The sequence below is a fragment of the Triturus cristatus genome, chromosome 4_1 (genome assembly GCF_964204655.1).
Source record: "Triturus cristatus chromosome 4_1, aTriCri1.1, whole genome shotgun sequence".
In the NCBI taxonomy this organism is placed as follows: Eukaryota; Metazoa; Chordata; class Amphibia; order Caudata; family Salamandridae; genus Triturus; species Triturus cristatus.
Genome location: NC_140585.1, coordinates 1,135,606,740 through 1,135,627,864, shown reverse-complemented (window position 1 = coordinate 1,135,627,864; position 21,125 = coordinate 1,135,606,740). Strand labels below are relative to the sequence as shown.

General features: G+C 44.7%; 1 protein-coding gene across 1 annotated transcript in view; it reads left to right on the top strand.

Annotated features, from left to right (window-relative positions):
• The window catches only part of LOC146856162 (zinc finger BED domain-containing protein 5-like), a 34,199-nt gene extending 31,595 nt beyond the window's left edge, over positions 1-2,604 (top strand). Inside the window, exon 2 of the mRNA XM_085651213.1 lies at positions 2,353-2,604. Coding sequence (XP_085507339.1) covers positions 2,353-2,604 — 252 coding nt within the window. The remainder of the gene's footprint in view (positions 1-2,352) is intronic.
• Positions 2,605-21,125: the final 18,521 nt, after the last annotated feature.

The following is a 21,125-nucleotide window of genomic DNA, read 5'->3' as shown; positions in this document are numbered from 1 at the left end:
ATTATGTCTGACAACCTTGATTCATTACTCTTGGCAGAATCTGGACAGCATGATTACTCTTAGTCACTGATAGACCTGCTATTCACACCAGAGTGCCTTATTATTTGCCATAACCTGAGAAGAAGAACTGATTGTTTAACAGTTACAAACAAAGACTCCATACTGTGAAAACGTTGAAAAATTGTGAATCCCCCATGCTTAAGTATCTATATCTGTAGAAATTAAAATTGTGGTCCCAAGACCACCAAACGCCACAAAGTCTCCCACCTTCCTTGGGAACATATACCTTTTGTTAAACAACTCATTGAGATATTTGCTGAAAAAGCAATATCTTCCGATCACACTATGTATTTTTGCCACTTCACCATGCATTGGGGGAGACCTGAAAGATCCGACCCTTCAGAAGGATGTTTCTTTGCCAAAAAAGTTGTGCGCTTTGCATGTGTATTCATTTTTATCTTTGCATGAATCTTTTGCAGAGGTACAGTATTAAGATGTGGGAGCAGATCATTCAGTATGTACTCACAAATGCTACCTATTAATCTTGTGGCAGTGGCCTCTGCCTATCCCTGCCCAGTCTTTTATGTACAGAGAACTCTGCACAGAAAATATGTTTTTGATGTACACTTGGGAGGGGGGGATTGGGAGCGGCAAGCAAATGTGGAATCTCTACAACTAAATGGGTGGGGTAAAAGGGAAATCAAGGAGGAGCATACGGAGGCACAAGCAAATGCAAAATATGCCCAAAAACGAAAAAGCTGCTAGATATTCACCAAAGTTACACCCACATCTCCTCCAGTAGTACCACTGAGCAAACAGGTTCATATCTACTCAAGCTAAGTTACACATCGTACATGGCCAATCACTGGCATTGCAAGGGAGTTTTATGGGAATCAGTGGAGGCAGGTAATAATACTAATATCACAGAGTGTAAAATCTTGGGGAAATATTTTTACGTTTCAAAACCTAGCTTGAACTGGTTGAGAACACAAATTACAACACATTCGACAGACTTGCTACCGCAGTAAGGACTCTACCACACCCATCAACATACAAAACATTATCACACAGGCTGTGCACAGATAAAAACCAAAACCAATTTTAGCATGTTGGTGAATTTCTTTGTTGCCTTGCTCCTCATTTTGTGGAACAATTACTTGAGGAAGAGAGAGAGGGGTTTTACTGGCAGGAATAACCATCTTTGCTATGTCCAGGGAAGGTGTAATTGCTAGATATGGCTTCTCAGCTGTTGTGATCCTTGACATGGTTGCATAGTGAGAACTGGGACTTACATCACATACAGCCTGCTCCCAGGTGGTTCTTGCTCATGTCAAAATACTGGCTGCATTCTATTTACTGGCCACTGAATCTTTCCAGAAAGTCAGCTGGGACACTGTGTACTTCTCACAGTCAAGCCAATCACAGTGCTTCTGACAGTTACTGAGATGCATCATCAGACAAGTGACCTCGTTTACCATCATACAACAGTTGCTAGCTGAAAGGCAACAAGTGACAAGGGGATTCTATTCCCTTTTCCACTTCCTTCAGATATCAGGTCCCATTGATTGCACCCACATAACAATTCATCCACTCTATTACAAGTAACGCCATTCCCACAAAAGGCACAATGGGTACTCCACCAAAATGCAAGATGTATGCAATTGCAGGGGCTGCTTCCCTGATGTATATGCACACACAACAGCTCAATTTTCAGACAGTTCACTCTTGCACATCAGATGGTTGCTGGGGATTTCGGTTACATGTGGCAAATTGGTAATTTTAACTGACTCAATCTGGGACTGTATGTATATCTAGGGAATGACATCACAAACATAGCCATTTGTAAATTCATCCCATCACAGTGTACACTCTTGACACTAACAACTTTTGTTGGCCAGTCTCTGTAGGATGCTTATGGAGCAGAAGGCCATATGCAGCAGAATTTAGCCTGGCCCAGCTCCAAACCTGCCACAGGCTGCCAACTCTGACTACACAAAGCCTTATGCCCTGCTTAGAACGGGTTGGCCAAAGGGTCTGGCATGTGCTAAAAACCTTGCATTTGTGCAATGAATGAGCATAATATTTGGCAGGTTATTAGCAAGTTAAGCCCAGTGGAGGAATCTGAGATTTCAGGCAGGTACATTCTGGGGTCCAATCTGTAGCTGAGTGCAAGGACACATGGAGGAGTACATCCACGCATTTTCATATCCAAATGCATCTACTTCTCTATCCTAAAATAATATCCTTAAAACTGTTTTTAGGTAACAATTCTCCAGGCATGTTTCTCCTTCATTTTTATTTATAGCAATTTATTCTGCCTAGGATGCAAAATTTGTCACCTTCGTTATGTAGGTGGAGAACTCCATTGCAGAGTCTGAGATTTCCACCAACCTCGACAAACATGATACGACATATGCGAACATGAAGAAGGCCATTCCTGAGCCTTCTGAGGGCCACCATACAGTTCTCCTCCCTTCTGGTTCTCCTTTTGGTCTTCGAATCTCCCAAATGCCAGAGTTTAAAGAAGAGAGGGTCCTGAGTTTCTTGCAGGAGAAATTGGAGACCATAGGGATGAAGCCCCTCAACAATGATCTTCAGTTCTAAAGGGAACCTGGCACTGTGGTGAGAAAAGTAGCACAGAACAAGATCTGGCAGGACATTGTCACATGAAGACACAGGCAGTAGGGAAAGGACTGGACAACACCTGGAATGGGGCAGGACAGAAGGCAGAGGATTTGCAGGAGTTATGCCCCCTCCCAAAAGTAGTGTCAATGTTTCTTCACACTGCACACGTGGATCTTCAGAAGAACTTTCTCTGACTCTGCACAGTCAGCAGGGGGACCCAGAGCAGCAGTATTGTGGTAAATATTACAAAAGAAACAATGTACATCTTTATCTGTAGATTAAAAGTTTCATAGTGTCATGTATCATGCTTAATTTGTTTCCTTCCATGTTGTCAGTATTATATGTTGCACTCCGAAATGTGTAATGAATGAATGTTAAATTATATTTTAATTTGCTTGTTATTAATATTCTTTTATTTGTTGTATAATATATTGCCACTCAGGAGCTCTGTTTATAGAACTAATCGTTTTTTTATAAAACGTTTAGCTCAACATTGACATATGGATTTATTTACTACAGTGAGTTACTTACTATTGTTTAATACATATAACACAATTCAGGTAAATTCTGTAATGCGAGAGAGAATCATGAATAGTGTGAAACACGTCTTTTACATTTTAAAAATGTTAAACATAAAATGATGCATTAACGGACTGCCGTCTGTTATTCTGATCCGTTTCCTCACCATCACCTGCTACTGAAGGGGAGAGAGGGACTTCCAGTCCCAGAAGGCTGTGCCCAGGAGGAGGGGCCTACAAGCCTTCTTGAGCCTGCGAGGACTCCCGTGGCATGGGACGTGTTGTCGGGACATGCTGTTCTGGTGAGTTGCCTCCCAATCACCTGCTACTGAAGGGGAGAGAAAGACTTGAAGTCCCAGGAGGCCATGCCCAGGAGGAAGGGCCTACATGCCTTTTTGAGCCCACGAGGACTCCCGCAGCACGGGATGCGACCGAGCTACCCCTCTTGGCATGCAGAGGCGTGACCTGAGGCCAGACCCAGTGTGCTGGGAGTGCCGTTGTGCAGTACCTTTTGCCAGGGTGTTGACAAGCAAGTGCTCCTCACCCAACAGCCCCATGGACCTTATCACCTCCACCTGAGCAGTTAGGAGGAGGATTACTGCCGGCTTGGGTGTAAGATAGGAAGGGGTTGGACCTGTCTGATAGTTTGTGAAACTGCAATATTTTAAAACTGAGTTATTGAGCTAACCCGTACAATCCCTGGTGACTGCATTCTTGCTGCTACATCCCACACCTGGTGAAAATGGGAAAATGCAATGGGACAGCCCTAGGCGCACCAGAGCCGCAAGGCTCTACGATGGACTTGTTCCTCTTCAGAGCAGTGGGGATCATTGACAAGGAGATCGAGTTTGTCCCCCTCCGGCTGTCCCGTTCCCCAGTCCTTTACCCCCAACCCAGCTTACTAAACACTGTAAGGGTCAGTATAGACCAGCCTGACGGTTCTGTCGGGCTCGCCCACCCAGATATGGATCCGGGCACTTTTTTCCCTTGTTCAAGTGCTATCAGCCCAGGGGTGAATGTAGGACCCGGCCTGGATGGAGAGGTAGCCCCAGCCATAGGGCTGGATAGGGCATCCTGCCTGGTTACTCAGGGCACCTGTGGCAAGTGTGTGGAGCCCATCTCCAAGACAAGGAACACCTGAGTGGGGACAGCGCCTAGAACTGGGATAGGTAAGGGACTTAAAAAGAAAGACCTCAGTCTGCGAGCAAAGCAAAATGCTCGAGGGCAGAGGGTTCAGCACAAGGTGTAAATAACCCTCTAACCATAACCAAGGGAGAGCTGGTGGTAATGATCGAAGGCTGGCTGGAACCCTTACCAGCAAGCATGGACCTCAAATTAGCTCCCATTTTGCAACGCCTAGCCGCTATTGAATCGGAGCGTCTAAAGACATGACAGGACATGCCAGCAGTGGTCCGAGGAACCCGGAGTATGTGAGGGGAATGATTGGCCTTCGACCAGACAGTGCCAGTGTACATTATCCTGGGTCCAATGAGTCCAATGGCCAGATGCCTCCACCATCCTTGATCGACTTCCAAGGCAGAGAATTTTTTCCCTTCCGGTCGCAGGTGGACTCAAACCCCCCGAAAGTAGACCCCTTGGCTGTAATAGCAGAAATGGAAAACCCCTGCTTCAAAGCTCAGACCTGTCATAGGTCAGCCAAAACCTCTCGGGAAAATCCTCGAGTGGGGGGCCTATCTGGAGACTCGGGCAGCAGTACACATGGGAACAAATCAGACGAAGAGGTTACCGGTCTTAGACCTACCCCCAGAGTCAACCCCGTACGGAGTGGTCCTTGGAAACATCCCGGTACTACCATAGGGTGGCACTGAGGCCTTTGACCAATTAAAGAACAAAGTCCTACATTGGCTGTCTTGTAACACGACATTGGGCCTAAGGATGGAGGGATTTATCAACATAGTACGACGAGTTTCATGGATCGAAAGTTCCAATGAATATATGGTAGGAGACTGCATTGTAATCAACTTTGACAGGCATCAACTGGTAGACAGGGTCTTGCAAGCAGTCACACAGATCAATTCTTATGGCCTGCTTAATCCATAGTAGCCCTGCCCGTGGGACATTTTTATAGTACCCCGAGTAGTGCGATACCACATTGGTAAAGAAATGACTGGAATCACCCGGCTCTTCCTCTGCGCCTCAAGCAATTTAGACAGCTGATGATTCAAGATACCCCCCTCTTCAACAGATTTGCTCCCCTGGATACCCTGGACTCCTGTGACTGACTCACTGACAAGGACCCGGTACAGTCATCATCACTGTTTAATAATTCGATTTTGACAGACCCTATCGGTTCCAGAGAAAGAAAGGCTTGTAAACTTGTGTCGTGGAACAATGCAAGGTTAATAAATAAACTTAGTGACAATATCTGGTGTGCTTTCATAAAAGGTTTTGATGTAATATGTCTGTAGGAGACATGGGTCAACACAAACAGTATTTTTCTCGAGGGTTACAAGAGCTTTTTTGTGCTCGCAATTCCATCAAGGGCGGGAAGACACAAGGGCGGGTTGATTATTTTTGTTTCTCTGGCCATTGACTGCCATATGAAAGTGTTGCCAACGCACAATCATTGCTTGCAGTCTTTGTTATTTTCCCAAGAATCTGTTGTTATTGAACTTTCACAAGCCATTGCTGCTGCCCCAGACGGCTGTAATATCTCCAGGCTAGGTTTGTTTTTAAACAGTAGGACCTCGAAGTTTTAAAATACACAAACAATTCCACAGCCGACTAATGTTGCGCACATCAGTATGACAGTCCATAAGAATGCAGTTCCTGTGCCAAACAACTCCAAGACCTGCTGTGCTTAGATCTCACTGGGAAGCCCGAAACGAAAATTGAAGAAAATTGGAGGTGGCACCAGGCATGAAGTCACAACTTCGTGAATACGAATTGATTCAAAATAATGTTTTATTCTTCTTCGTATGAAACATAAAAGCAACAGCCAAAGCGTTTCGTTCCTTTTTAACGGAACTTCATCAGGGGTGCAAACAACATAAAACAACATATAAATAACAACATAAAATATGACATCGACATATGATAAAAGAGGACATTGTAGTCCTATCACATTCATGACACTAAACCTTAAATCACAAACATATATAAAAGACATATATAAAAAACAATTAATATACCATATCAAACAACACATATAGACACAACTAATCAACATCACGATAAATGTGTTCCTATGTAATACATAAATATATATAAATTTGAGAAAAACAGATTTTTGCAAATTAATCCTAATAATAATCATATAACATAAAGTCGATTGCCTAAATTAAAGGAAAAAGGGAAAAGGAGGTGGAAGGAAAAATAAACATTAAAAAAATCCAAACGTCATATAATACTACATATACCTAACATGAATACAATTAAATACAATCCAAATAATACAACTCAATCATAATATTTCCAGTATAAATTAATGAAGTCTCACCAGAATGTTGTCACAACTATTTGTTATAAGTGTTTCCTCTGCTGATATCCAAGGTAAGGATCATCAAATATGATACACCTATTATAGTCTCACCAATTGGACCACCAGTATGCCGGTAATTTTTATGATAATCTGATTGGCATTTACCTACAATTCAAATAAGAACACCCCCAATTAGAGTGCCTGGAAAAACAGCTAATTAGAATATATTTTCACAACCAATGATGCAACATAAATATGCAAATGACACCCCAAGTCTATAGAGATCCATATATCCAAAGGGACCCACCCATCCCGGAAATATGTAGACACTGCCCGTATGTGCCCATAAGAGATGTCTCAGTGAAGTAGCTAGTCAGAGTATTTTATTTATATTGCCCCGAGTGTCAAGGACCAGAGAGTAGATAAAACAAAACAAATGTCCTAATCATATTTATTATATACAAGCATAAGTATAAATAATTATATTTTGAGGGGACATATATATTCTAGGGAGCACATAGACATTGCATATAATTGCGCGTAGATAATATCATTGCTATGCACCAGAACTAGAATTCCCTCTCATATCTTAATCGTCATTAATCAATATGGGCTCGTAATAATAATTAAAAAAACGAGATCCAATATCGTAACAACGGAGCTGTTATTTCACAGCAATACCTTTTTTTTAAGAAAACGAGTTTCAGATGTATATAACAACTGGGACATGATTTACAAATACCTTCTATAGCATTATGCTACACAACAATAGTTTCTGAGCACAAAACGGCATAGTAATCGACAACATAACACGGTCTATATGTCCTGTATCATGCATGTCGATAAAGATATTAATATCTTAAACTGTCCTAGAGCGGAATTAAGCATGGTCCTAATAACTGTTAGATCCTCAGACCTGCCATTCCCAAGAAAAGCACCACTGTCATTATATATAACTCGCATATCCCCCTATAGCATCTACTTACTTTAGAGTGGCGTTACGATTGACAGCTCACGAGACGAGATTCCATACTCACAATCCAGGAGGGAAGCAACCGATTCCATTCTCCGGGCAGTTTTTAACGTGTATTCTAGTGGGACGCACGGGTTGACGCATAACGTCATGCATGAAAAAAGATTTGTTACTAACACCAGCCCGCTCGGCGCCATCTTTAAAGGATCAGGACTCCTAATAGGCACATGTATTTGAAACATAGTTCTTAAAATGAGCACCATTTGTTTATAATAAGAAACAGCCTACTATTATTTTGGAAAAACACAAATACAATCAAAATTGTCACCATAGTAATAACAACAGGCAGTTTATAACGTATTCCTGGCGATTTAAAACGCTGAAAAAAATATAATGCCAACAATAAAAAAACACAACGCACAGAGTTGCGTGCGGGGCAATATTTTTAATATTTTCAATAATTTGTTGCCCTCATTGGGCACAGACCATCCCATGCATAAACGGGATATATCCCATACCGAACGTAAACAGCTCACAATAATAAGTACTAGCACCAGTATGCTCAGCGCCATCTTTGAATGTTCAAATCTCCCAATGGGCACATGCTTTTGAAACATATTTCCTGAACCAAGCACCACTTAGAAATTAATGACCGGTAGTTTCAAACAATAAAACTAATACAAAAAATAATAAGAGCAATAATCGAAAAGACAACACACAAATGCGCGTGCAAGACAATATTTTCATAATATGTTATCATTGTCAAGCACAGACCGTCCATTGCATAGACGGAATATATCCCATATCAAACTAAAACAAATCACAGTAATGAGTAAAATGTAGACACTTATCGTTAACATTCGCACCACTTTATAATGGCTGTATAGAGTCAAGAAAAAGAACAGTATCAATGGCAAAGCCCAATTAGTATGCAATCCAATGTAACTCAGTATCAATATTACATTGATACCTATTGTGACAACTGTTTCTTACTTGCTTCTTTGCCCCTTATTGTATCAGAAGCATAAGAAGTGATAATTCCAGAAGATATAACTTGTCATTTACACTTTCGGGACAAGCTGAATCTATGTCCCAAAAGTTGTCTCCTGTTCACTTGACACCGAGCCACAAGCAATAAGGAATAATCGATATGGCAAGAGTTATATCGTGTCTCTTTCATTCTCAGAACAAAACAACTCAGTAACCCAAGAATAGTAATCTACCATAGTGACATAAAGCTACAAAAAGAAGGAACTTTCTCTATATATTGTTATATCCAATTAACATCCACAATTCTATTGTTAGTGTGATAAAAATAATGAGAATTACAGCAAAGTAGGTATGAAGAGCACGACCTGCGCCTCAGCATCTTAATATATATTGAAAAGAATATATATGGATGTAAATGATATCCCAAACCTAATGCACCTAAATTTGAAGTTCCAAAAGAATCAAGGAAAGAACTAGGTGTTTAGGCCCAATCTCTAAACAGACCCCAACTTCACAGAAAATAGTGCATTTCGCTATCAGTATTATGTCCAAGTTGGATGGCTCGCAAACGACATATCCATTTGGCTTCCGCCCTTCTTAACATAAGTTCCCTTTTTCCACCCCTCCTTTTAATCGGGATGTGTTCGATCGCATGAAACCAAAAGGTATTATCGTTTGCATGTGTCAGATTATAATGTTCCGTGATGGGATATCTTGAATCTCTACCCCTAATAGCTCTTCGATGTTTCAGAATTCGTAACTTCAATGAACGAACCGTACTGCCCACATATATTTTTTCACAAGGGCAACCCAAAACATAAACAATATATGTAGAATTGCAGTTACAGAACTGGTCAATCAAATATCTATGGTCAGTGTTGTAAGAAAATGAAGTTGTTTTGTTTCTGCCCATAGGGCAGATGATACAAGTTCCACACCGGAAAAAGCCCTTGAGTTTAGGGGGCAACCATGTTTCTCCACTAGATACTGATGTAATATAGATGGGGCATAGGTGATTACGTATTGTCATACCTTTCCTATATGTAATAGAAGGTCGATTGCCCAGATGTTCTTTTAGCCCGGGGATAGTTGTCAATAAATGCCAATTCTTAGGAAGTACATTAAAGATCTTATCACAATGTGTGGTATATTGAGTGACAAACCTCACTCCAACCGTATTTTCCCGTAGATGTTTCTTGTTGGGTCTATTGCACAAAGTGGCATCTCTGTTGATCAAATTGATTTTTGCCTCTGCTCTATTTACATTCTTGATGTCATAACCTCGTTTGAGGAATCTGTATTTAGTCTCAGCAACATTTGCCTGAAAGGTTTCTCGCTCACTACAATTTCTTCTCACGCGAGTCAACTTGCCAAAAGGTATATTTTTAATGACGGAACTCGCGTGTGCACTTGATGCGTGTAGCAGGGAATTACAAGATGTCGATTTACGGAATAGCTTCCTTTGAATAACTCTATTCTTGACATAAAAAGTTATATCCAGAAAATTGATGGTATCTCTGTGATAGGACATGGTAAGCTTTACATTGAACAAATTCTCATTCAGATAGAGATGATATTGTTCCAGTTGATCAACTGATCCCGACCATAGACAAATAACATCATCAATGTACCTCCCCAGTACACCACATACTGTGTCCAGGGGGAGGCACATCTGGCCCAGGCATGCTCCCTCTCATTCCACCCCATAAAGAGGCAAGCATAAGAGGGAGCAAACCTGGAACCCATTGTGGTCCCATTGATCTGTTGGAACCAATGATCATTGAAAAGGAAAAAGTTGTTCAATAATATTAGGTCAATCATATCAACAATCATCTCATTCTGTGCATATAGCTCTACCCCTTCCTTATTTAAATAAGACTGCACTGCCATAATACCATGTTTCTTATCGATGCAGGTGTAGAGACTTTCGACGTCAAATGTAACAAAAAAGAGATCTTCCGACCACTCAAAATCCTGGAGTTTCACTAGAATATCCTTGCTATCCCTAATGTATGACGGCAGACTCAAAACATATTTTTGTAACTTTAAGTCCACATATTCAGCCAATTTCTCAGTCGGTGAGCCCACCCCAGAGATAATCGGCCTTCCAGGTGGGAATTGTCCCCCCTTATGTATTTTAGGCAAAATGTAAATGCATGGATAGGAGGGACAATCAACCCGAAAGCATCTGTATTCATCTTCAGTGATTAAACATGAATCTCTCCATTCACATAGCATTGCGTTGATTTTCAGTGTAACATTAGGAATGGGATTTACACTTATCTTCTTATAGCTATTTTTGTCACTGAGCTGTCGATCAATTTCCTTTAAGTAATCACAACGGTTCATGACTACAACGTTGCTGCCCTTATCGGCTTCGCGTATAACAATTTTAGGGTCTCCCCTAAGACGTTGTAATGCCTGACGCTCACAATAAGTAAGATTCATTTTGGTACGACCGTCATATTTACTTGAAGTTTCAAGTTTATACAAGTCCTCTGCAACTTGTCTATGAAAAATATCAATGTTGGGATGATACCCACCTACAGGGACAAACTTACATTTGGGACACAAAAGGCTATCAATTGGTATGTCTTGTACAATATTCCAAGTAAATTTGTCATATCCGAACCTTCCTCATCAGAAGTAGAAAGAAGACATTGGATATTGCGTACATCAGCAATAGTATGTGTACCTTCTTCCCTCATATTTAATGGTCTTATCTGCTTAGGAGATTGATTGGAAAAAAAGGTCCTTAAGTTTCAAAATCCTAGTAAACTTAAAAAGGTCAACATGTATGTTTGTAAAATCTCCACTTTGGGTGGGACAAAAATTGAGACCTTTACACAGTAAATTCGTTTCCTCAACATCCAATGTTTTATTTGAAAGATTGACAATTTTTAAGTCAGAGATATTTTCACTCATATTGCAATAGCCAGTGGTGTCACAAACATTGTCGCTCGTATCATTAGGAGTCTGATTACTCAGGGTCTTTTGGGTCTGACTGAAACTTCCACCTTTTCTACTGGCAGCTTGTTGACCCCTTTTCCTTTTGCGGCCTCCCCTCCTAGATTTGCTGTTCTTTTTTCTGTTGTAAGCGACTTGAGTTTAATCACAATGGATTCCTTATGATTGCTGCAGACTTCCATCTTCATTTATGCGAAGACCCTTCTGTGTTAAATTCTCCCAATACAGGATGTCCACGTGGGAGGGAATGCATATAGAGCATACCAAGCAGGGAGAGTCACTAAATGCTTTAGTGGAAGAGTGTGACCTCACTAGGGCAACATGTCGGGTGGATCGTAGTGGGATGACTCATGTTCCCACCTTCTCAGGGAGGGGGTGTGCATGCTACATTGGTTTTTATGTATGTGTCTAATCCCTTTCTTCCCTTTTTGATGGAACCTTCAATCGAGGAGAGTAGTTTTAGAGACCATAATCCCGTATGTGCTACAGTTAGTTGGTTCCAGGCAGGGAAAACCAGGAGTAAAAGAGCAAAGGAGTCCCTCAAGGCTACAGACCAGGGTAGAAGGCTAAGGTGGGCCCAGATCACTCCGGACCCCTTCAATCAGTCCCTCGCAGTGGGGTGCAAAGGGTAATTTGATATCTGCGCCGAAGGGCAGGAAGCGCCAGGGATTATCCTTGGTGTTTTTGCGTTTATCTCATGTGCCATTGGGGACCTTTTAAAGGCGCCATTTAGGTATCTGAATGAGAGCGCACCAAGATGGTTTGAACGCAACTGTTCCAGAGCAGCAAGGGAATTGAGGGGAGTGTTAGGCACTAAACACAGGGACCCAGCTCTAGTGAAAGCCTGTCGAAGTCACTTTAAGGTAGAGCTAGCAAGACGCAAGGCCGAACTGAGGTATGAGATATGGAACAGGCTCGCCAGGGCTAGTACCCTAAAAGATAGTGAAATGTTCTGGAACATTGTTTTTTTTTGCTTTTTTTTTTTTTGTAAATTCTTTTTATTAAACCAATTCGACTAAGGTACATCAATTACATCTCAGCAGGCGACTACATTTTCTTTCGGCAACAATTTCTCATTACAATATATTGTACTAGCAATGTTTCTTTGCGGCTAGGGGGTTCCACAAGCCTCGTCTTCCGCTTGCTGGCTAGGTGGGGAACACACATCCCCTCTATAATGGTTCCAGGCTCCTCACACCCTGCTCCACTTCCCGGGACATCCCCTGGCAATAAACACCGACTTTTCCCCAAACATGCACCAATCTAAATCCTCCTTCCACCTCTCCAAAAGGGGCGGCTGTACTGCACCCCACAATTGCGCGATGTTTCTCTTTGCAATCATGAACGCCAGTGTAGCCCACTGCTTAGTGCATGCGTTGAGGTCAGTCGGCTCCCAGACATTCAGCAACCACCGTCGCGCCTCTCGCTGCATCTCAACCCCTAATACTGCCCGCATGGTACGATGTATGTCCCTCCAATACGCCTCTATCCGCTGACAGCTCCACAGTATGTGCATGAAGGTTCCAGTGTCCCCGCACCCCGTTTACACTCTCCACTCTCCGCCCGCCCCATGCGCACCAGCCCGGGGCCCGTTACATAAGTCCTATGCAATATTTTTAGCTGCACTAATCTAAGCCTGGCTTGGGCTGCCACCACCCTCGGGGAGGAGACCGCTTCTTGCCAGGCTTCATCGTCCAATTCCAGGCCTTCACTGTTCCACTTGCTCTTAAGGAGCTGCAGGGGGTCCTCCATATTGTTGATTAACTTCCTGTAAATAAGGGAGATAGTCTTCTCTGGGATGTGCCCGTCCAGCACCCTGGTCTCTAGCGGGGAAGCCTCTGGCAGTGTATCATCCCTAGGGACCTGCGCCAGTAACGCGTGACGAATCTGGAGATACCGATAATATTCAGTGTCCATCATGCTGTACTGTTTTTTAAGGGATGCGAATGGCAACACCATGTCCCTCCCCCACACATCTTTGATTCGTGTGATCCCAATGAGATCCCACTTATCAAAGCCCTTGGATTTTCAGAGGCTCCCCAACTTCTCCGAGCTCCATAACGGCGTGGCCAGAGTAAGCTTACCGTCCCATCCCAGATGTTTATTGACTATGTGCCACACCTGGACTGCGTGTGCTGTGGGGCCAGTCAATGGGAACCTGCTGGGCTTGAAGTAGAGAGCCCTAGTATAGTCACCCCCCGGAGGCAACCACCTATCCATAGCGTACCCGGGATCATCCGGGCTGCAGTATATCCCGTGGTTGATCGCCGCCAGCTGGGATGCCCAGTAGTATTTTTTAAGGTCGGGGAGACCAATTCCCCCATCATACCAATGCAGGGTCAGCTTTGTGTATGCGATCTGGGGTCTACCGTCCCAGAGGAGTCTTCTCTGGAGACTTTCAATTTCCTTAAAGTAGGCCATCGGGACCGGATCCAGGGTGTTCTGGAGAGCATACAGGAAACGCGGGAGGGCCATCATCTTGAAGAGGACCGCCCGTCCCAGCATGGAGAGAGGGAGGGATCTCCAACGTGCCACATCTGTCTTAAGGCGCTGCAGGGGCGGGTCTAAATTACGAGTAAAGCGCAATCTTGAATCCAGTGTCACATAAATCCTGAGATATCGGAAGCCCTCCAAAGCAATCGCTATTGGACAACTCTGCGGTATCTCAGGCGGATCGCCTGCCAGGACAACAATTAACGACTTGGACCAATTAAGTGTAAAACCCAAATATCTACCAAAGATGGTTAGTATGTCCAATAGGCAGATCAGAGACGCCCGTGGAGCGGCGATATAAAGTAGGATATCGTCTGCGTAAAGGGAGATCTTATCCTCCCAGTCATTAGTCCACCTCAGCCCCCTGATAGATCGGTCCTGCCTGACCCAGGCTGCCAGTGGCTCTAGAGCCAACGCGAATAGAAGCGGCGACAGGGGGCATCCCTGGCGAGTGCCTCTGCTCAGCGGGAAATCCCCGGATTTTCGATTGTTCACGATTACCCGGGCCATCGGGCCGGCGTACAGGAGACGGATCCAGCCCAGGAATTCCGGACCGAACCCAAATTTACCCAGCACCGCACACAGATAGGGCCATTTGACCATGTTGAATGCCATGGTAGCATCTAATGAAACCAGAGCCGCCGGTTCCTGTAAAGAGGAGACTCTACCCAGTACGCCATGAAGGCGGCGCAAGTTGAGGGCTGTGTTGCGATGTGGCATGAAACCTGATTGATCCAGGTGGACCAGTGTATTAAGTACTTTAATCAACCGGGTGGCCAGCAGTTTCGCCAGGATCTTAGGCTCCACATTGAGGAGCGAAATTGGTCTGTACGATGCACAGTTCGTTCTGGGCTTGCCCTCTTTATGGATGACAACTATATTGGCCACTCGCTGATCATACGGAAGCATTCCGAGCTCCCTACTCTCTTCCAGCATCGCCCGGAGGCGGGGGGCAAGCTTATTTGCCGAAAGCTTATATAACTCTACGGGAATACCGTTGGGACCCGTGGCTTTCCCGGACCGCACCCCTCTGCGCCACCTCGTCGTCCGTCAGTGGGGACTCCATGTATGCCCCGTTTTCCTCCGAGAGTGCAGGAAGTCGTATGTCCTCTATCATTGCGCTATTTTCTTCCTCCGAGTAGACCCCGGAGGTACTATAGACCGAGTGGTAATAGTTGGCAAATGCGTCAGCTATGGCCTGCGGTTCGGTGATAGGGAGCGAGCCGTCTCCCTGTATCTCGGGCACCAAACACGAGGCCCACTCCCTCCTATCTATCCACGCTATCAACTTTCCGGCCTTGTCACCCAGTTCGTACACTCTGCTCTGAACCTCCCTACACTGCGCCCGCGCTCTATCCCTGGCTACGCTATTAAACTCCTCCTGCCTCAACTTCAGCCTGTGGAGGCCCTCCGTGGTCAGCCCCTGGGCTATCTCCTCCTCTGACTTCATCACATCCTCCTCCGCTCTCACCAAATCCGCCTGTCTCTCCCTCTTTTTCCCTGCTATCGAAGAAACAACCTCTCCCCTAATGACTGTATTGAAAGCCTCCCACAGCGTCTGTGCAGAATCGACCGAGCCCCCATTCTCTTGAAAGTAGTCGTCAGTAGCCTTAATCGTTTTCTTACGGATGTTCGGATCCCTCAGGTACCATGGGTTTATTGGAGCTATCCTGCCCACCGTGATGCATCCCATCTCCAATTGAAGCCACAAGGGGGAGTGATCGGAGATACCCCGCCCCAGGTGACGAATCTCTTGAATGGTATGGGCCTGCGATGCTGGGACAAGGATGTAATCAATGCGCGACAGACTGTGATGCACACTCGATACATGAGTATACTGTGTCCTATCAGGGTTGAGGGTCCGCCACCCATCCACCAACCCCATTGTGTCCAGAAAGTTTGACAGCCACTTCTGAGAGGGTCGCAAGTCTCGTGGTGGGTGCCTATCCATCTCTCCAGCTACCACCGCATTAAAGTCTCCCCCATCACCAGGATACCCAGCGGGAATGTTAAAAAGATGGAGCCCAGATCTTTGAAAGTGTCTGCTTGCAAGCCGGGTGGGACATATATGGAGATAAACGTAGCCGTCCTCCCCTCCCACTGGCCCGAGACCCCGACATATCTGCCACGGACATCCGTCCAGGAGGCCTTGATTGTGAAGGGGAAAGAATTCTTATGTAGTATGCCCACCCCTCGGGACCCCGAAGTGAATCCCGAGTGTGCCACCATCCTGTACCCTCCCCTGTGCAGGGCCATGCATTTATTCCCTACTAGGTGTGTTTCCTGTAGGAGGACTACGTCCGGGGCGTGTCTCCTGACGAACTGGCTCACCATCCCCGCTTTAATTTGTCCCCCAACCCGTTTACGTTCCAACTGAGGACCTTGACCCCCAAACCCCGCTCATTGCTCATCGCCATTTCGATGCGGAAGTCGCTCTCGCTCTGCTAACCATTCTGACGTCATCGAAAAACACATTGCAACAACCAACACGTTCTGGAACATTGTTAACAATCCAATTCCGGTAGGAGATGCACGACAGGCTCTTGATGCACATATTACAGAGCAGAAAGGGTTGGTCATTTCCAGGAAATATTTTCTAATCAAACAGAAACTAGGCCAGCGAAATGTAGGGGCGCAGGAAAGTTGGCTCTTGTCATCCACACCGACAAGGTCAAAAAAGGTATTGAAGGACTGTCCAGAAACAAGGTCCTAGGACCTGAAGCATACCCTCCGACCTCTCCTTATCTAACCCTCAGCTGTGGGTGCCAGTCCTCACTTCTATTATCAATGCAGCCATAAGAGAAGCCCCTCCCAGCCCCTGGGCCATATCTACCAACGTTACGATCTTTAAGAAAGGCAATAGGGATAGTACTCTTTGTTACAGGCCCATATTGCTGTTGGATTCAACTGTAAAGGTGGTGGGCCATATTTGCTTGGCTAGGTTAACCACATGGGCAGATGAAAACAACATATTAGCAGAGATTCAATATGGTTTTCGCCCTGGGAGGTCAACAGTGAACCAATGCCTTCATTTGTATATGGTTTTAAGCAAAGACACGGTCATGCGCACAGGCACGGTTTACTTGACCTTCATGGACCTGTCGTCGGCGTTTGACTGGGAGACCCTTCTATGTATGGGAGTAGACAAAAACATTGTCCTTTTCTTACAGGAGCTCCATAGGGACACCAAAGCGGTGGTTCACTACACTAACGTTGGCAGACTGACAAGTCATTTCCCAATCCAGAGAGGGGAACAACAGGGATGTATATTGGCCCCGTTTTATTTAATGTATACATTAATAATTTATAAAAGGACATGACAGCGACACAATGCTGATGTACCCCAGGTGGGCCGGCATGGCCTGCCGGTATTATTGTATGCGGATGATGCAGTCCTTATGGCCCGATCCGCGAGGGTGTTGAGAACACTACTTAACTCCTTCGTGACCTTTATGGAAGACCGCGACCTTCTAGTAATTAAATCCAAGTCATACATGATGCAGATAGGTCACAGCTCCACTAAATCTTTCAATTTTAGGGTAGGGACCATCCCTGTCCCCAAGACCAGTGTCTTTTCCTATTTAGGAATCATGTTGGATGCTAAGTTAAACTGGAGCACCTTGAAAAAAAGTAAACAGGGGGGTTACCTACACGCCAACGCAGCCATTTTTAATTTTGCTTCCCGACCGGGCAAAAATCTATAGGTGCCCTCTTGCAGATTTATAGATCTAGGTGTCTATCTCAGGTAGTGTACGGTAGTGAGATCTGTGGTTATGCCCCCACGAGGAGCTTCAAATAGTGGCAAACAGGTTTCTGAGACGACTCTTATGTTTCCCACAGGGTACTGCTACTTATTTTGTTCACAAAGATTTGGGTGTGCCATATCTGACAGATTCATTGTCTTTTCGCCACTTACTTTATTGGCTTAAAGTTTGGGTAAGCAACGAGGCCACCCTAAACAAAGATACTAAGGGACAGTCTAGGCCTAGATGGTGCTCATCACATACCCTGGTTCAACTATATACAGGAAGGATTTAGGAAACTTGGTAGACCAGACCTCTTTTGCACACTTGATATTATCAGTAGGAAAGACTTGCCTTGGGCAAAGGAGTTCTTTTGTAGATTGCGAGCGATGGAAAGGGAAGAATGCGAGTTAAGGAAGCTCAGTGTACGTAGATACATCCCTCTGAAAATGGCTCCTTTTACGGAACCTAATATTTTAGGGCTCCCCTGGACAGTTGACCATTTTTTATTGACCAGATTTCGCTTCGATTTATACCATCTTCTTCTTGCTCACCCACGAAGGAGCAAGAAAGGCGAGATCTTGCTGCCCTGTGGCTGTGTTGGTACGTCTCCACAGGACATGCTTCACTTTTTAATGTTCTGTAGTAATTGTGAGATGCTGAGGAAGACCTTTTTAATCCCTATTTTAAAACAAGCCAATTTTAAACCAGTACGACCTGCTTTTATTTTTTTATTAATGCTCTCAGGGAGCACTGTATGGTATGTTCTTAGCTTTTTAAAGGGCAGCAGTAAGGCTCAGAGCATCCTGTGATTAATCACCAGGGGTGGGTGTAAATTGAAAATATAGTCATTCTATACCATTTCTTAATTAAATGTATTGTATTCCTTTATGTGTCTTCGTGATGTACTTTTGACTTTTATAGATTTTCTGTACAAAAGCAGAATAAAGTTTTTATTGATTGATTGATTGATTGACCAGTATGTCGAAAGCTGCCTCGGTAAATACTATACCAAAGTGAGGTATAGTGTGCACAGAGTCCAGTGGAACCCCAAAGGTAGGCATGCAAAGTTAGATAGAACCTTACTCTCTATTTGTGGTAGTGTGGTCGAGCAGTAAGGCAGTATCAGAAGATAGTGTTAAGCATTTATTGCACCCACTCAATCAGCAAATGATTTCACACACTCAAAGACTGAACTTTAGACCAATTGGTTTTGTATAAAAATATTCTTTTAGATATTTTATTTTCTAGAACCAAGCAAACCTTTCACAGGTAAGTAGATAAATACTTTGCAGTAAATATACAGTTTGAAATGCAATTGTAAATGTACTTTGAAATGGTTACAGTTTGAATTACTGGTAATGCAATACTGGGAAATGCTGTACATATACTTTGTATCGACTTTGCAAAGAAAATTACAGGTAAGTTACTTTTACGTTACTATTGAGGTTACTTTTTAGATAACTTTTTCTACTCAGTGTGATATGCTTAGATGTCACACAGAGACATTTCCCAGAGAAAAGGTAAGTAAAATCAGTTTTTCACAATTGTTATTTTTCAGGTTTCCATACAAATCAACTTCACACTTAAAACATTTTTCAGAGAAAAACAGTCAATAGGTTCCTATGGAGAGAAATGAAGTTAACGGTTACAAGGTAAGTAATCGATCTTTGGAGTTGAGCTTCTGGGGTTAGAACAAGTGTTCTCCCAGGGTCAGGGATGCACTCTTGTTACACCCTCAGCGGCACTAGGGCGGCCAGGTGCAGATTGCTGAGGCCCAAAGTTATCAAATGAGGGATAGGGGGCCCCCGGTTGGTGGCTGCTGGCGAGCAGGCCGCAAGGTTATGGGAGCCAAGCTCCTGGTATTAGGCTCAGGGCAAAGGGGGATCCCGTTTAGCACACAAAGTGCACCCACAGTGGCACAGGGGCGGCTGGGTGCAGGGTGCTGTTTTGGCATCGGGTGCCCTGTTGTTTTCAATGGGGATTTTTGGTTTTGGTTTTTAGCTTCAGGCTCGGTCTAGGAATACTTCCGAGAGGAACCAACAGATGGGCAGGTAAATTGGAGGGGACGTAGGTGCACCTTGGGTTCCTTTCTCCATGGCGCAGGGTGGCTGGATGCAGAGGTGTCTTTTCACGTCGGATTTCACCTACCGGGCCACTCGCGGTTGGGGGGGTCTCCGTTCAGAGGCTGCAGGTGACATCGGGGAGTTCTGGAGGGGTCAACCCAAGGTCGATTGAGACTCTGGAGCACTGGGGGACCTCACTGCGATCGGTGGGCCACTTGAACTCGAGCTGTAGGTGACGGGTGCAGTAGTGGTTCCAGGTGTCAGGTTTCTTTTTCCTCTGCAGGCTCGGGGTCTTTGTTTGGTGTTTTTTTTAACAGAGCTGCTTTTCACAGGAGATCAGTCTTTGTTGAAGGCAGTCAGTCCTCCCAGGAATTCTGGAGGTCGCTGGCTGCAGGACAAGACAATTTTTGGCGCAGGATCCCTGGAAACTGCAGATGGGCCAGTAGGGCTGGGGCCAAGTCAGTTGTTCTTTGCGGTCTCCTCTGCTGGGCGTCTTCTTTCATCCTTTTTCTTCTTAGGTTGCGGGAATCTGCTTTCTTGGTTCAGGGCTGCCCCTAAATACTGTATTTAGGGGCGTTTTGGGGGTTTTGAGGTCAGTAGCCAATGGGCTGCTGACCTTAGGATGACTATAGCCTTGGTGTGCTCACCCCACGTGGGGGAGTGAGCACAATCCCTGATCCTGATTGGTGAGTGCCTGCCATCTGCAAGATGGCAAGCACTGAAGAGTGGGCTTCACCTCGCCACCCCCACCTGAGGGGTGGAGTTGGCAGAGGTGGGCACACCTTGTGGGCTGACTAGTTTTTCACGCCTGTCTTCCCACTGAAAAGGAGGGGAGACAGGAAGGGGGCCTACTCCTTCCAGCAGGAGAGCCTGGGGGTCGCATTACAAAGGCTTTCAGGCCTTTGAAGCTCCCCTGCCACAGATGGCTCTTTCTGGCCTGGGGGAGGTGTGAACACCTCCGCCCAGGAAAGGCTTTGTTTCTGGGCTCAGGGAGTGAAGGCTCCCACCCTAAGGGTCCAGAAACATGTCTTGTGGTGGCAGGCTGGTGTGTACCAGTCAGGGAACCCTCCAAAGGCTGGTTGTTTGTCAGGGGGCATCTCTAAGATGCCCTCTGTGTGCCTTTTTCATTAAATCCCACACTGGGATAAGTGCAGGTTTAATGTGCTGAGAAGTTTGATACCAAACTTCCCCGTTTTCAGTGTAGCCATCATGGTGCTGTGGAGTTCATAATGACAAGCTCCCAGCACCATTTATTCTTAATGGCAGCAATGCACTTACAATGTCTAAGAATGGACACTGTAGGGGTAC